This window comes from Condylura cristata, unplaced genomic scaffold (genome assembly GCF_000260355.1).
Source record: "Condylura cristata isolate star-nosed mole 26May11 unplaced genomic scaffold, ConCri1.0 scaffold00003, whole genome shotgun sequence".
NCBI classification, from domain to species: Eukaryota; Metazoa; Chordata; class Mammalia; order Eulipotyphla; family Talpidae; genus Condylura; species Condylura cristata.
The window spans coordinates 28,531,764-28,548,458 of NW_004567104.1; the positions used below are offsets into that span (position 1 = coordinate 28,531,764).

Genomic DNA, 16,695 nt, shown 5'->3' on the forward strand with positions numbered 1-16,695 from the left:
CCGTTTTGCTTTGAGGGCAAAGCAGCCTGCAATCTCCAGAATGAAGTGACTTTCTGCACTTAACTCAGTGCAGTCGCCACCCTGCTGGCATCTCTCATCAGGCAGGTGTCGGCTGGCCCCCAGACAGCCGCTGTTGCAAGCGTTCCCCCTTCCTGGCGTGACAGGGGCCACTGAATGGCACTAGCTCCATTCTTTGTTCAGAGCCTTCACGAAGCAGAAAACTATGATGCAAGAACAAACACATAAATCACTGTGCTCTCAAAGATTGTTTATTAGCTATTTTCATTCCGATAAAAAATAAATGAAAATAAAAAAAAATAAATGCAATTGAAATTAAATGAGATGAAACTCCAACCAGGTTTCTTCCCCAAGATCCCCAGCTGGACAACACAAAGAAGAGATTAAGCAAGGACACCCTAGTTTCTTCTTGGCAGAGGGTAGGTCACGGTGCAATAAAACTTTTTAAAGAGACCAGAAGGCTTAGTAGAGGTGAGACACAATCCCACGGGAACCCAGGGGTCCGAGGGCATGGCTGGTCTGCATGGGTCTCCCCAGGCCAGGCGACTCTGTGGAATGTCCTCGGAGGTGGCAATTTCTGTCCTTTGATGGGAGGTTTGATTTCTGGACAGTCTGGTCACCTAGAGCTGGCTTGGATGAAACAGGTGTAATGAGGTTTTGCGAGGCAGTTGGGAGATAAATGCTCTGATCACTAAAATAATGAGACAATTTTTCTGATCTGGTCACAGCTGGCCCTCAGGGCCCTCCCCAGAGAGGTGTCATCTTTCCACCTACATCCAGCAACGTGAGAGTCCCAGGAATATGTGCCCGGCCTGCTGGCACAGGCCTGTTTGATGCTTCCACTCTGGGCTGCTTGTTAAAACCCCACTCCACTCCCTCAGTGCTCGCTGGGAGCTGCCGCTGGACTGCATTTCTTTCTTGAAATATGGAAGCCTACGAATTTAAAATAAATCTATATTTGGTCCAAGAGAGGCCGATTATTAAAAGGACTTCTATTCTTGGAGGGCTAAAGGCCAGGGGTACTTTTTTTGGCCCTTCTCCTTCCCTCCTTCTAAAGGCATGCCTCCCAGCCCACACAAGGACGCCTACATGTTTGCTCTTAGCAATGCCTGGCCCCCTGCATGACAGAGGTCATGAGCACCGGCAGTGAGTGGGTCTGCTCTGAGAACAGTCCTCGGGGTGGGAAAGCTGCAGCACCTATCACATTGGACATCCCCACTGTGTCTATTTTGAGGTCCAGACACTGCCTTGGGGCCTGTCCCAGTGGTGCCCCTTTCCTTCCTCCGACCCAGAGGTCCGAGGGCATGGCTGGTGGCAAGGTACCTAGACTTCTGGAATAGGGGTATTGCAGTTGCCATGGTAGATCTTGACATGGCCCTCACACCGGAAGTAGGCCTCGAAGACATCACTGTAGCCGTGGTCCCTCCACCAGGTGCAAAGCTGCCGGTTCCAGGTACAATCCAGCACATGGAAGAGCTCGGGGTGCTCCATGCCAATCATGGTGAAGAAGTCCTGGTCTCCCAGGTGGCCACGGAAGTGGTACTTGTCTGCCAGTTGCTGCACCTGTGTGGGTTCCAGGAGGCGGCTGTACAGAGGGGACTGGCGCATGGCCTCTAGGTTCAAAAGCATCACCCCACTGTTGAAGCCAGGAAGCCCCTCGGGGGGAGGGCTGCCAACCCGGGTCTTGGGGTTCTCGTGGCGGAACTGCCAGAACGTGTGCCTGAGGAGGGGGAAGAGAGATTTAGTCCAGTTTAGAGTGGTGTAACAGTTTTACCCTGCCTGGCCTATCTCCCTGGGGCTCCACCACTACCCTGGAGGAGGGAAAGAGAGAAGACACCTTGGTTCTACAGCCACAAGAACAGACAGGCTGAGGTTTAGACTCTCATCATCCCATCAGCAGAGGCAGAGCTGGGGCTCGGGCTCTGGCCTCCTGACTGCCGACCGCATACTCTCCCCACTACCCTCTGCTGAAGAGCATCACTGCCCCCACCGACACTAGAATAGGTTCATGTGTGCTGTGCACCGCACCGTCGGCTTACATGCCTCGACACGGCCAGCAAGATGGAAGGTCTATGAGATCATACGCCCCTTCAGCGCTGAGGAAACTGAGGCAAGGGCAGGGCCACTCACTTGTCCAAATCACACAAACAGCAAGCACCAGCCGCAGGGGCCCGACGCAGGCCTCTGGCTCCCGGACCCACTCCCTTAAGAGAGCAACTAACTAGCAGAGCTTTCTACCCTCTGTCCTTGTCTGTGATCTTGGAAAGGAGAGGACAGAGAGGCAAAGCTGTGGGGAGCCACACACCGGTTGAAACAAAATTGTTTTCTGCTTTAGAAGAAATCTCAGGTGTGAATGCCCCATGCTGGCATGCCGAAGGCTGGCACTGTAGCTAGAGGCCCAGCACAGCCCAGCACCTCCGCCAGGGCTTAGGCTGGGAACAACTGTGGACACTCAGGGAAAACAGTTATTTTAGAGAGACGATCACTTCAATTTCAATTTTTCTCCAGGCAGACTTTCAACATAGGTCCGAAGTTCCTGGGCTGTGGAGTCCTTGGTCTGTCCTCTGTGCGCCTGGCGAAGGGAAGGCAGCTCCAGACACCAGCGAGCAGCAGGGCTGGAGGGCTGTTCTGTTCTCCACCCTTCTTGATGGCCACTTCCTGGGTGTGTGCCGCCAGGGTGGGCGGCAGGAAGGGGCAGAGAAAATGGTTCGGCATCCCCAGAAATGCGACACAGTGGGGGGCTGTGTCTCCGAAGACGGGGAAGAACTGCGGCAGCTCTGTTACGGACAGTGGGCGGGCGAGTGTGCTGCTTCAGACGATGGCCCACCTATTTTTACCAGTTTCACCCTCCCTAGAGTCCTGGGCGTGGTTTTTGCGGCAAAACCCCAGACTTCCCCCACCCCCACCCCCACTACACACACACCACCAATCAGAGGCTGGGTGGTGTGGGAAGTGTGGGGTGCAGTGGAAAGAAAACCAGAGCCCCGGCCAGGGCAGGCCACCGGAATGCTCTGTCCAGTCCCAACACATGTCTCGGTGTCTGAGAAAGGAGCAGCCTTCCTTGGGGGCTCGCCTACCACAAGGGGCGCCGAAAGTTTGACTGTGGCGAGGGGGAAGCAATCTCCTTGGACTGTACAAGCAGCACACACAGGTTCACTGTTCGATCTTTGCCATAATTTGACTGTAAGAAGAACAGAGCCCTGGCACCTGCTTGGTGATAACCACCTCAGCAAGACCAAGCTTCCAGAGCAAACTGAGATGCTGGAGTCTTTCTGGCTGCAAAGGCCAGGGGCTTGGGCTGCAATTGGACCACTGTTTGTTGCTTTGACCATATTTTCTTGAAATGGTTCATTTCAGGACTAGGTAACAAACCAGCTAAAGTTCTACCAAACAGACCTAGGCCACCAGAGCATGGCCGAGGAACAGAGGGGGCCCAGGGAGGGATGGGGGGGCTGTCTTGCCAGGGCCCTCAGGGGAACAGAAACCTTCAGCAGGGAGGACAGATGGGGAACGGGGAAGACAGCGAGGGGTGGGGCACAGCGGGTGCCTGTGGAAGCCCCAGAAACCTCAAGCCCACCAGGCATGTTGTCTTGACCCCGGGGGTCAGCCAACTAGGGGAGACAAGACTGGCTGGTGGCGTGGGGAGTGTGGTCACCCCACTGTCCCCCATCTGTGATGTCTCCCCAGGATGCCATTGCTTCTGCTTCCTCAGCACCTGGCACGGTACCCAGCATGGCAGGGCCTCAGGGATGACAGAGGAACCGCCCAGGAATGATGAAGAGGCCGGTGGGCCCGGGCTGCCCGGTCCTCACATCAGCCAGAAGCAGGGACAGGAAAATGGTAGGACACAAAGTGGCAGCTGCTGCCAGCACATCGGCAGCTCCCCAGAGGTGCACTCAGTGCCACACCCCTGAGGGGCCGCGGGCCAGGAGAGGGGCCCAGGGGTTTGTAAAAGGGTTTCTACTCTAGAAGGAGTTGGGGAGCAGAGAGGCCACCCACAACCCCATAGCAGCCTCAGCAGGGAACTCCCCCCGCCCCCCCCAGTCTTCCTCTCTAAGCCAGAGTGACTGGCACTGAGATCCCTGGGCCCAGGAGAAAGGGGCTGGAGGAAGAGGGAGAAGAATAGAGCATCCTTGCCGTGGAGGCCACGACCGTGTGGGGACATAACGCCAAGCACTGCCACTCCATGAGGACAAAGAGGCGTCTGATAGCCAAGAGCCAGAAAGTACCAGGCCTGGGACTGCAGCACATTATGACCTGAAAAAGGAGGGAGAGGAAATTGGATAATGCTAGCTGCTGGGGACGTCTGCTGAAGCAGAAACGGCCGGAAGGAAGCAGTGTGTCTCTGGGTACAAAAGTCAGTGCAGCGCACCCCTGTTAATACGTCCCTGCTCCAGCCACACACCCACGCAACGGTGCTCACAATGACGGCGGGCTCTGGCACAGAAGCCCACAGCACGGGCCCCGCCGAGAGCCGGGGCATGGCAGGCCATCTAGGTCTGTGTCGTGACACTCCATGCCGGCCCCGCAGTGGTGACGCGCCCTCAGGACACAGAACGCATCCCTCAGAACGCAGCCCCGTTCTTCAGTGATGTGTGACTGCACTCTAGAATGAGCCCAGAAAAACGGCAGCCACGCAGGGAGCGGCAGGCTTCCCTGGCTCTGTATCGGCCCGTTCATGTGGGGCGTGTGCCAGCCAGGAGTAGAGAGAATGACCTGGGGGTCTGGAAGGGCTTGTGGGAGGGCTGTGACCCCGCGTGGACGGGCCCAGCAGGTGGTCGCCCTAATTCCTCACTCGCCATGGCACGGTGACACCTCTCCCCCTCCCAGGCAGTGCAGGGACACCATTGCTGGCATTATAACAGGGAGGGGACAGACGTCATCCGTGGGCAGAGCCCCAGCTCGAACGCAGGGCTGTTAATCTGAAGGTCCCTTTCATCTCTGCTCAGATTCCACGGGCCCAGCACTCAGGTTGCAATCTTATTTCTGAAATTACCTGCTCCACCCTAAGGGCATACACTTTGGGCGCCAGGTGCCCAGTGAAGAAGCCGCTACTGGCCCTTCACTGGCTCAGGGGCCAGACCTGAGAGCCGGGTGAGTGGATGCCCCAGAACCTTGCCTCACTCCCAGGACTTGGAGCTGCATTATAAATTCACAGGGCATTGCCAGGGGCACGTGCTGAGGCTGCAGGAGACCTCTGCAAGAATACCGGGACCTGGTCTGAGTACTGGTGCTTCCAGAAGCTTCTCAAATTAACCTCCCACCTCCGCAGCCTCGTCATGTTCCCCTGAGTTGGGGTCTGTGCTCGCCCAGTTCCCATTCCTCAAGTGTACTTGAACACCCAGAAGACCCACCCCAGAGAGGTTAAGGTTTCTTCCCCCTTGGAAATAACCTCAACCCTGAAACAAGTTCCTGTGCAGGCTGTCCACTGTAAAGACTGACTCCTTCCAAATGATCTTCCAGAAGGAGGCTCATTGGGAAAATGCAAATGAAGACCCTTCATGCACATTCTTCCACTCGTGGGTGATGAATTTTCTAAATTTTTCATAGCAAGTACATCCTCATTGATACTCATTAAAAAAACCACCAAGTCAGTTTTCATGACGGGGCCCATCGTTACCGACAAGGACGCTAGAAATCATTTTGAAAAGCAAAGTCATTTTCTCTCTTCAAGTCTTATCCTGATGATCACAGCCAAGGTCACTCCAAGGCTCTTAATGAGAGACCCTGGCCAGGGTTGCCAGCAGAGAACAAGTTGTGAGGAAATCCTTTCCTTCTACCCACGAGCCCAAATCACAATCCCACACACCTCCCTGCCTCGCCATGAATTTCTTCTCTCATGTTGGCCTTTGTCAGTGCCTAAGGCTCAGAGCTTTCCACTCTCACTCCCAAGAGGGAAGAAGCAGGGATGGTGATACACACCGAGTTGGGGCAATTGCATAAGGCTCCCCAGGAAAGTTCTAGAAGCTGGTTCTGACTCGGACTGAGTGTAAGCCATAGACTCTGCAACACAGAAGACTGTGTTTTGGGATGGGATGCCACACGTCTCCTGCCGGGGCTGACCCTCCAAAGCCACTAAGGAACAAGCAAGGCTCGCCTCCCTGGGAGGAAGCTGGATGTGTCTAATCAGCGGAGGCTGGAATCAGGAAGCACTAGTTCCCTGATGCCCGTGCTTTGTACCAGGCCCAATTAGCTCTTGTTTGACGTGGAAGGGTCAAAGTGTTTCAGTCCTCTGGGAGGAAAGGCCGAGTGAAGAGCAGTAGGGCAGGGCAGTGTTGTCCTGTGAGGTGGCCTGGGGACAGCGCTGGTGGCTCGCACAGAGCTGACTCCAGGGCAATGACATGGTGCCTAGGCCCACTTGGAGATGGGCTGAAGTTCTATGGGTGGCACCGATTCTTCTGTTCTATGGGATCCAATTGGCACCTGGCTTTCCACTGCCACTTCCCTGGCACATTCCCAGGGCCAAGCGCAAGTCATATTCATCAGGCGCTCTTGCTGGCAAGGCCTGAAACAGGTTTAGGTCTATAAATTTGCTGAAGAGAGGTAAGGTTTGTTCCCCGAGTCGCACAGGCTAGGCAGGACCGAGAGCATCCCTCCTGGCACCACAGCCCGGCAGAGCCTGAAGACACTCAGTGACTCCTCGTTCAAGGACAAGAAAGCTGAGGCTCAGAACGTGCCTGTGCATAATCACAGCCAGATCTGTCATGTGTGTGTTTCCACAACTGCCTCCGCTCAGCACGGCAACTGCTCCCTCCCACCCCAGACAAGCCCGGTGGCCAGGGAAGGCAGCCTGGTCAGACAGCGCCAGCCTTTCAGGAGGACAGACTTTGTCCTTTCCAATCTGGCAGGGCCCATCTCCTCCAGCTGGAGTACCTGCTCCTGGAAGGGGAGCTGGGCACTTGCTTGGAGTCAGAGGAGGAAAGGCATGTGCTTGACTATTTGCAGGGCTCCAGAGGAAACCTGTGCTTGCTTCTCAACACGCTGTTGGCAGCCAACAACTGAGTTTCCGAACCATAGTAATATGGCTGGATGTGGAGAGGAGGGCACTTGGGGGTACAGGGTGTGGGATGAAGGGCATGGGTTGGGGCAGGGTGCTGAGGCAGGCAGGGCCTCTGCATCACAGGCAGAGAGGGTGCCTGCATCCTGAGTGTCAGTGCTGAGCCTGGTTCCATGGTGAGAGAGGAGGGCATTTCTGAGGTGCTGAGACCAACAGACCCTGCAGGAGAGGCGCATTGAATGGGCTTCCTCAGGGCCCCCTCCCACTTGGGCAATGCCCCGCCCTCCACCAGGGAACCTGTGTCATGGCCTCCAGCTCAGCCTCCCTGTCTCCCCATCCACAGCCTCACTGGAGCTTCTCCCTGTGCTGGAGGCTGTAGCTGAGCCTACTTTGCAAACTCCTGACATCTCTGCATTTGGAACAATTTAAAAGAATGGGGTTTGACCTGGAATGAGACCTGGAGAAAGGTCTGGGCAGGTCATGGCAGCACACTGGGGTCGATGTTCCATGGGCGAACTTTCCAGAGCTGATTATTCCCACCGGTACAGGGGTTCTTTATCTCTGCCTGCAAGACCACTCTCTTTCTTAGTTGCCAGGGGCTGCTGTAACAATGTGCCACGAAATGGGGCTTAAACAACAGCAACTGATCATCTCACAATTCTGGAGACCAGAAGCTGAGATGTGGGGACCTGTAGGGTTTCTGCCTTCTGAGAACTGTGAGGGAGAATGTTCCATGTCCTAGTGTCTGGTGGCTTCTTGGGAATCTATGTCATTCCTTCATCTTCACATTGAATTCCCGACCGCGGGTCTCCAACCCCACCTTTTTTTATAAAGAACTAGTCACGCTGCATTAGGGGTCACCCGACTCCAGGATGACCTCATCTTAACTAATTACCTCTGCAAGGGGCCAAACAGGATCACATTCAAGTCACAAGGGGCTACAACTTCAGCATATGAATTAGGGGTTGGGATGGCAGACACAGTTCAGCCCCTAACACCCACCACCAACAAGAAATACTACAGGCCATCTTCACCTTTGTTCTCACTGTCAGACTCTGAGGGTATCTGTGGGGTCCAGAACCACCCTAGACAAATTCCCTGTCCCCCAGTGGACAGGACAGAGCAGGCATGATGGCTGGGCAGCCTCTGTCCAGGGGGCTGGCAGGAGGCAGGTGTCGGTGGTTCAATACATAAGCTGCAGGGAAAAGCAGAGAGGTTTGGAAATTGGGGTGTGGGTGTAACAGAGCAGTCCCCAGGAAAAGGTTCCAGGTTCACTGCCGCACCCAAAGGAGGATGGAGCTGAGAAGAGAATCTGTAGAGGAGACTGAAGAGGAAGGATGTAGCATGGAGAGCCAGGAAAAGACCTGAGGGAGCCACATGGAGCAGAAAGACTTGTGAAGAAGTGGCTCTTGTACCTTGGCCCTGGACTGGGTGAAAGAGATGTGGGTGAGAGACCCGTGCGGAGGTGACTATGGCACCTTGTCAGTTTATCTTAATTCTGATTGTGCTCTTTTCCTTCCAGACTTGTCTGGCCACATGTGACCCTTTTCTATGGGTCCCGGCCAGAAGGTGCTATAGGTTTGTGGCGGGCTTTCAGGCCTTGCTTTGGGCCAATCCCTTTTGGGTGGACTTTTACCCATGAGGAGATGGGTAACTTTGGGTATTTGCTTTAGGAACTATATTCTTTATCTTCTCTGTATCGCACACTCACTGTGTTAAAGTTCCTTTCCATTAAAGATCTTAAATGTTTTGTCTTGATGCGGCAGATGGCACGACCTATTTAGAGTGGGCAGCTTTGGGGGTTCAGGTCCCGCTCCCTGCCCTGTAAAATGGGAGGTGTCTCATGACGCTCATCCAGGAGAAAGATGCCCCGAAGTTCACACTGTGATATCTCCTAGATGTGTGGGAGCACTGGGGAGCATACTGAATTGAGAAGAAATCAACCAGTGGTCACACAAATCTTTAACAGAGCACCTACTGGATCCAACCAATCCGGGGCAAGTAGAACACCCCTGCCCTCAAGAACCCGGTGGACCGCAGGGAGAGGACACCCTGACGTAAATGCATGAACAGTAGCAGCCCTGAAAGGTAGGGGAACGGGGAGGTTCTGCATCTTGAAGCTGGGGCCTGGGCCAAGAGTCAGCTGTGGGATCACTGGACCTCCCGGGGCCTTGGTTGACTCAGTGATAACATGGGGGTGGGGGAGAGCACCCCCATAGGGCTGTGGGGGGACACTAGGTGTGAATGCGCACACCTGCCCACTGCCATGCCCTCTAGGAGTGGCCCTGACTGTCCCGGGGGTGCTCGGCCACTCCCGGCCCAGTTCCTCTCGGGGAGGGGTGGGACCGAGAGCCCAGCTGTCACCCAGCCGTCACCCAGCCAGCTGTTTGGTGTTTCTGTTTCATCACAGTTTCCTCCTTTGGGAAAACTGGAATGGTAAGTTGACCACATTGTCTATCTCATTCCCAAATCTATACCAGCTATGACCAATCCACCTCTGCGGCACCCTGGACAACTTGGCCCACTGTGGAATTGTGCAGAGTGGACATCTCTCCTGGCAAGGCCTCTGATCTGCCACAAGACAGCCTGGCAGCTCTCCAAATGCCCACCATCCACTTTCCTCCAGGACTTTGGTCACCTCAGGTACCCCATGACATGGCACACCTGGCCCGAGGCTGCTCCCCTGTGCCCTCAGGAGGGGTAGGATGCTCGTCTTCCAAAAATCAGCCTGGCTCTTACACACTCAGGGAACAGGAGCAACTCCTGACTGGCTCCTACCCACACACAGTCTGCTGGGACGCGTCGGTCACATGGCTTTCTGCCACACCTGCCCCGGACAGGGCTGTGGACAGGCAGGTGGGGCTGAGGCATTCACCATCATCCAACCTGATGAGCAGCTCTAGAGCACAGATGTGGCTGGTGTGGGCCAGGCCTGGAGGGTTCTTTAGGGAGGAACCTGGGGAGAGACAGGACAGAGACGACGGAGGAAGAGGCAGCGGAGAGTTAGACCTCTTCAGCCTGGGACGAACCTGGGGCTTCAGGAATGAGCGTGCGGTCCTGATCAGGTACCATGGGGGAAAGCCCAGCAGGTGGCTGCATGCAGGTCACAAGCATGGCATAGAAAGTGGACATGGCAGGTTTCTAGAGCGTTCACACATATGGTGTGGAAGAGGATCCAGGAGAGAGGCAGCCCAACCACTGCCCTCATCCTGAAGGCAGGTGCTGATTTAGGTTATGGGGACCCCACAAGAACCTCCAATGGCCCTGTGGGCCCACATGCCCGCTCCAATCTTCCACCCCCCACCTGTGACCGCAGAGCTCCCCCCACCACGTCCTCATCCCCAGCCCATCTGGTGGGTGTTCTCTCCCTAGCTGTGCCGTCCACACCCCACTACCCAGAGCAACCACCGGTCTCTGCATTTCACTCAGACACTGGTCTGGACAGGAGGCTCTCCAGATGGCACCAAATAGCTCTGTACCTTCCCTGCCATCACTGTCCCCGGGACCCAGGGCCCCTTCCTGGGCTGGCCTCACAGCCTGCACCGCCAGCCAGCCCTCCCCACCCCCTGCTCTCAGTTCTGCCCCCTCTATGCCCCCCTCCTCTCTGCTTCAGCCTCCCTCGCCCTCGACGTGTCCATGGCTGTAATGATGGCCACGGGGTTCTTCCACCCCACTTGAGCTGCACACTCGGCTCTCCATGAATGTGCCACCAGACGACACTCTGCTCTGGTGACAGGGACTGGGACTGCGCCCCGCTGACAGCAACGGCCTGACCTTTCCCCCGGCACCTGCTTGTCGGCCCGCTGGTAGCCTCTGAGGCCTGCCTGGCCCTGTTTCTGGGTAGTCAGCCTCCCCTGGGTCTCTTGGCTCCCTACGCACTTGAAGCTGCACCGCTCAGCAGCTCACCACCTGCCAAACACATGCCTAGAAAGCCACAGGGTGCGAGCACTTGAAGGTGCTGCAGGCGGCCATGAGGCCTTTGAGAGAGGGAGTGGTGGAGGGAGAGGGGAACACTGGGGAGCACATAGCAGGAGGGAATGTGGGGAGGCAGGGGCAGGGCCCCTGCAGCCATGACAGGGCAGAAGGAAGAATAAGCCAGAGGGAGAGCTGAGCACAAGTGGAGGAAAGGGGCGTGTGCCTGAGACTGAAGAGGGGGGAACACGGGGAGCGTTGGGGTGGACTTTGGGTCATGACAATGGTGCCACTGGCTAGTATCCGTGAGACCCCGGAACATCGTGGTCTCAATTGCACGGGGCCACTGATGTGCTATTTTCCAATAAATATGCAAATGTATTTTCTCCTCTTTATGATTTTCTTAATAACATTTTCATTTCTCTAGCTTATTTTATTGTGAGAACACAGTTTATGTAACATGTAAAGAATGTGTTAGCAAGTGTTTACATCACCTACCAATAAGCTGTTAGGAAACTGGTAGCTGTAAGCCTTTGAGGAAGTCAAAGTTACAGTTGGTGGGGGGAGGGGTGTCAGCATCCCTAACTTGAATTGGTCAGGGTCATTATGTGACAGGATGTATTTTAAGTCTTCAAATGTATTCACTCACTTCAGGCTTGACAAACAAGGTATGGGCACTATCTCTTTTTATGATGGGGACAGTGGTGTAGGAGACACAATTTCCCCAAGGCCAGGAAGGGAGAGAGGCCAGGTAGGAGTATGCCCAGAAGGAGGAAATCCTGGAGGACATCTGGGACCAGAGGGGGAGGAGAGATGACAAGTTGCCGTAGGTCTGCAGTGGGAATTAGGGATATTGAAAATGCTCATTTTTGACGACTCCTAAATCTTGGGAAGGTACGAAGTGAAGTCATCTATGGAGAAAGACCAGCGCACAAAGAAGGTTTGAGAAATGGTTTACAGGGGCTCTTGCAAAGTGCAATAAAGAATCAATAAAAGATGAAAGAGAATTTATCAGAGAATTGAGGGCATGCATGGAGGCAGGAGCCCCTGGGATTGAAATCTGAAATGTGTCTTATTCATCTTTATAACTCGTGGGTCTGGCTTGGGTGTCTGACTCACAGCAGACACTGGAGAACTGCTAAGTGTGAGAAGGAGGGAGGGAGGGAGAGGAAACTGCAGAATCAGGTGACAGAAATTTTAAAGGGGGGGGGGGATGGGAGGCATCAAGGGACGGCAGAAAAGGGAGGGCAGAAAAGGTGAGGCTGTGAAAAAGTTGGCGGTGAGGGCCAGGCATGGGTAAGTATGAGATGCCACGAGACAAAGATGAGCCACAACGAGCCCAGATGGGAAATGGAGCTGGCAGTGCTGAGCTTTCTGGTACTGGTGCTGAAGACCCCTGGCTCCAGGCACAGGCTTGAACGTCCCTGTTTGGCGGCAACTGGGAGTTACAGGCTGCAACCAAGACCGGCAGGGCCTGCAGCCAGCTGGCTGGGCTGGAGAGGACTGCAGGGCAGGCCCAGCTCAGCTCCACAATCCTACCTTTCTCCTGAAGTTATGCTGAGGGAGGGACTTTCACAGGGATGGAGACAAAGCCTTCACAACCGACTCACTACCCCCAGCACCCCACAGCACCAGGGCACACAGGAGGTGGGGCACTTTCCAGGGCAGTGAGCTCAACTCAGGCAGGTGCAGGAGGGTGAGAGGAAGGGCTGTGTGCAGCATTTAACCTTGTGTCCAGAATTAAGCCAGAGTGGCGGCCTTCACTCTCACAGAAGGGGTGTTCCAACCCACACAGACCTGGGGTATGGATGACCCAGGCACAAAGGAGCCATAGCAAAAGGCCCAGGGAAAGGTCTGAGAGGCCTCCACCTAAGCTGACCTCTCCGTGGCCTCCCCTGGCCGCCCCACACATTTGTGGTGTGGGTCTTCGCCGGGGTCAAAAATGTTTGGTTCAATAATAAGCACTGCAAGCCTCCCTTTTGCTGGCACAGGTGCTGTGTGGGACAGCATGTGTCAGACACGGCCTGCCCCGGGAGCCCCCTCAGGCGCCACTGTGTGAGGACCCGCTGGGGTCTGGTTAAAATGCAGATTCTAGGCCAGATGCTGTGCTTCTGACAAGCTCCCCGGTAATGCCAATATTCCTGGCAGGGGTCAGCACTAGTAAGGAGCATTTTTTAAAAAATAATATTTTATTTTTATATCATTTTGTGTCTTTTTCCATCTCAGTTGCAATCCCCTTGGGCTTCCCATCACCAAATCACCCATGAGCCATCACATCGTTTAGGGCACTTACCCTCCCCACCGTTTTTGACTCCATTTCCCACTCCACCCCTGTAAAATGTCTCTGGTTTATAGCTGTTTCTTACTCCTCCTCCCCCACCTCCCCGGTCTTTTATACTCCTGCTATGAGTGAAACCCTCCGGTATTTTTCCTTTTCTTTCTGGCTTATTTCACCGAGCATGATCCCATCTAGCTCCATCCATGTTGCTGCAAAAGGCATGAGTTTATCTTTTTTGGTTGCTGAGTAATATTCCATTGTGTATATGTACCACGTTTTTTAATCCAGTCATCTACTTTTGGGCATTTGGGTTGATTCTATGTCTTTCCTGTTGTAAATAAAGCGGCAATAAACATGGGGGTGCAGGTGTCTTTTTGAATCAGTATTTCTTTTCTTACTAAAGTTTTGTGAAGATACCTACAAATGGGATTGCTGGGTTATATGGAAGCTGTAAGGAGCATTTTCACCAGTTCAATAGAGATGAAAACCACAAGAGTAGCAACAACGCCATTTTATCCTAAAAATAGCCACTGACAAATTTTATATGAATTTTATTTTAATGCTTGCTGCACTACCTCACTTTGCCCCAGCCAGGTGGTGGGGGTGTGGAGCACCCTGCAAATGCCTGCTGGAAGGACCGTGTCTGCAGGACCTGGAGGAGATCACAGCTCAGCCACCCAGGAACAGCTCAGCCACCCAGGAACAGCTCAGCCACCCAGTATGGAGCATAGAGGGAGCTGGGTATATGTTAGCTTTAGTCTCGGTTCAGCTGTCCTGGAAAATACCCGGTCTCCCGAGCGTCCTGGTGCTTTGGGGTGCTGGGGGTAGTGAGCCGATGGTGAAGGTGACTCTGGCTGTGTCTCCATCCCTGTGAAAGTCCCTCCTTCAGCATAGCTGCAGGAGGAAAGCAGGATCATGCAGCTGCGTTGAGACCTGAACACCCAGGCCACAAACATCAAAATAAGTGCCAGTGTAGTATGTGGTCAAGGGCCCCCAGCTAGAATGAAACAGCCTGTAGGCCGAGCTCCACAGGCTGCTGCCCAGGCCTTCCCACAGCAAAGAGGCAGCCTCTGCTTTGGCCTTGCACCTTTCAGATTTCAACCAGGGAAAATCACCGTCTTTGGGGTCACAGCTCTTCAAATCATGAACTATATAGGTCTGTCTTCTGCCTGGTCCTCATCTGCCGCCACCTGGTAAGCTGACACAGAGGACGCTCTCAGCAAAACCCCCAGCGCTCACGAGCACGGGACTCCGCAGGCCTTTGACTAAACCACAGGAAGTGTGTTCAGTCAAGTGTCAGGGGCTCATCACAGAGATGATGGCGCTCACTGGTCACCATGCCGGGGACCACGATGGGCACCCCGTGAGCTACACCAGGGCAAGGACGGGGCTGCAGAGGCAGCCGCTGCAGATGGCTCTGGGTATTAAACCTCTAGCGCCTGAGCTTCCTCGGGTCACCACAGGTCTTCACGTGGAGAGAGCCCTGTCCGAAGCACAGGCAGTCTCCGGGGGGCCACGTTACTCAAGCATTCTAAATTCCTACTGAGGTCAAGGAGAAAGACAAACCGTGTCCATTTGAAAGTCCAAGTTGGGGACAAAGGGCAGCTTAGTGGGGCCCCTGCAGGATGGGTCTGGAAGAGGCGGGCGCTTCGGGAAGAATCAGCTGGGCTTTCCGGGCTCCACGCCCTCCTGGTCTCTGCCTGGGAGAGTGACTTGGCACCAGCGCCCCATCTCATCCCCACCCCCACTACACCAACCCGAGTGACGCAGGAAGTCAGAGAAACAGGGCTGGTGCTTAGCACCCCGGGCCCCTCCATATACGCACGGCCGTGGGCGCGGTGGGCGTTGAAGCCACGAGCTGTGTATGGGGACGGCCTGGCAGAGTCCAGGGTGGAGTTGGGGAGGCCATGGCTACCCCCGGGCCCACCCTGACAGCTGCGCCAGCGGCTGCCTGTGTTTGAGTCCAGGCTCTCAGGCTCCAGCACGTCACTCTGTGGCCGAGATACTGCAGGACTGCTGTGAGCACTACTGAGCTCTCACTCATCACAGGAAAGAGGCCCCTGGGGGTGGCCGGGGAGCCCTGTCCTCCACCCAGGCTAGCTGCCAGGCAGCCCCGATCTGTGCTTACCCAGGAGGCAGGAAGACCTTCGCTGCCCTTTGAAGCCTCCCTCACCCGGGGCTGCCCGGGGCCTGTGCACAGAGGCAGCGGATTGGAGGGCGTTTGTATCAACAGAGCACATCTGAGCAAAACATGCCTGGACGCCAGCCCACCCAAACATCCAGCCTGCCCCCGACCTGCCCAGCGTCCCCTGCGCAGCTGGCTGCCTACACCCTGGAGCCTCACAGCTGGGCGCTCCACTGTGCTGCTGTCCTTTAAACTTGTTGTTGTTGTTGTTTTTAAAGAAGTGGACTGGGGGAAAAAAAAGAAAATCCACAAAGCAATCTCTCCTCCTCCTGACAGGCCAGCTCATATCACAATGCTTCTAGGATGAATCAAGGAGCAACATGGCCAGAGGTTTATCAGAACTGTCTGGTTCTGAAAACAAACAACTCCTCCAAGGTGACCTGGAATCTCAGCTGCTCTCCAATGCCGGATCCTGAAACTGAGGCTCTGTCCTGATCTCCAAGCATACCAGGATGTCTGCGGCCATCACAGGCCCGCAGGGGAGTCTGGGCCACTCCCTCCTGGAATGAACCACAGCGGGTAAGCCGGAGTGCAGTCAGGCTGCCCCTTTGCAAAGGCCCTACACCTGTTACTGGACCCTGAGCTGTGGTCATCTGGAAGATGGAGAGAGTGAGATCCTTTTTAGAGAGCTAATGAAATTTAAATAAGCCAAAGGAGACAAAGAGCCGGGGGAGAGAAGGCCTGTTGATTTAGTGAAGAAATGCTCCTGAAACCCACTGTGTACAGGACACCGCTCTGGGTGCTGGGAAACAACACAAACGAAACAACTACGACTCCTGACCTTGAGGAGTTTGTCTTTGGAGAACACGGGCCTGCAGACCAGCCGGCAGAGAGACAAGAGGTAGAACAGCACAGCAATGCGGAGCTGAGACCCTGAAGAGAGAGGGTCCTCCCCCAGTAGGGGGTTCAAGGAAGGCTCCCCGGAGAGCTGGCATCTAAGCCCAGACCCCAGGGAGGAGCCATCAGGAAAGGGTTGTGAGGAAAAGCCAGCCTGGGGGCTGAGAGCAGTCCCGCCTCGTTGGAGATGAGCTGGGCCGCAGGCGGGGGCCAGACAGGACGGGCCTCCGAGAAAGGCCAGGGAGGCGTCTGAGGTCTACACAGGGCAGCTTGAGTCTGACGGAGATCCCTGATGGGGTGGGGGTGCCTGGCTGGCGTGGCTTGGGGAGGCTGGGCTGGGAGCAGCAAGACAGGAAGGAGGGACTACAGTGGTCCAGGGGAGCTCGGTGGGGTGAGGGACAGAAGTGCTGGGTTCAGGAGAGACTCTGCAGGTGCGAGACGGCCCTGAGGACTGACCGATGGCCGGGG

General features: G+C 55.2%; 1 protein-coding gene across 1 annotated transcript in view; it reads right to left on the bottom strand.

Annotated features, from left to right (window-relative positions):
- Positions 1–253: 253 nt before the first annotated feature.
- XXYLT1 (xyloside xylosyltransferase 1) overlaps positions 254–16,695 on the bottom strand; it is a 141,214-nt gene continuing 124,772 nt past the window's right edge. The window contains exon 4 of the mRNA XM_004675418.2: positions 254–1,738. Within this exon, the coding sequence (XP_004675475.1) occupies positions 1,342–1,738 (397 nt within the window). The 3' untranslated portion in view covers positions 254–1,341. The remainder of the gene's footprint in view (positions 1,739–16,695) is intronic.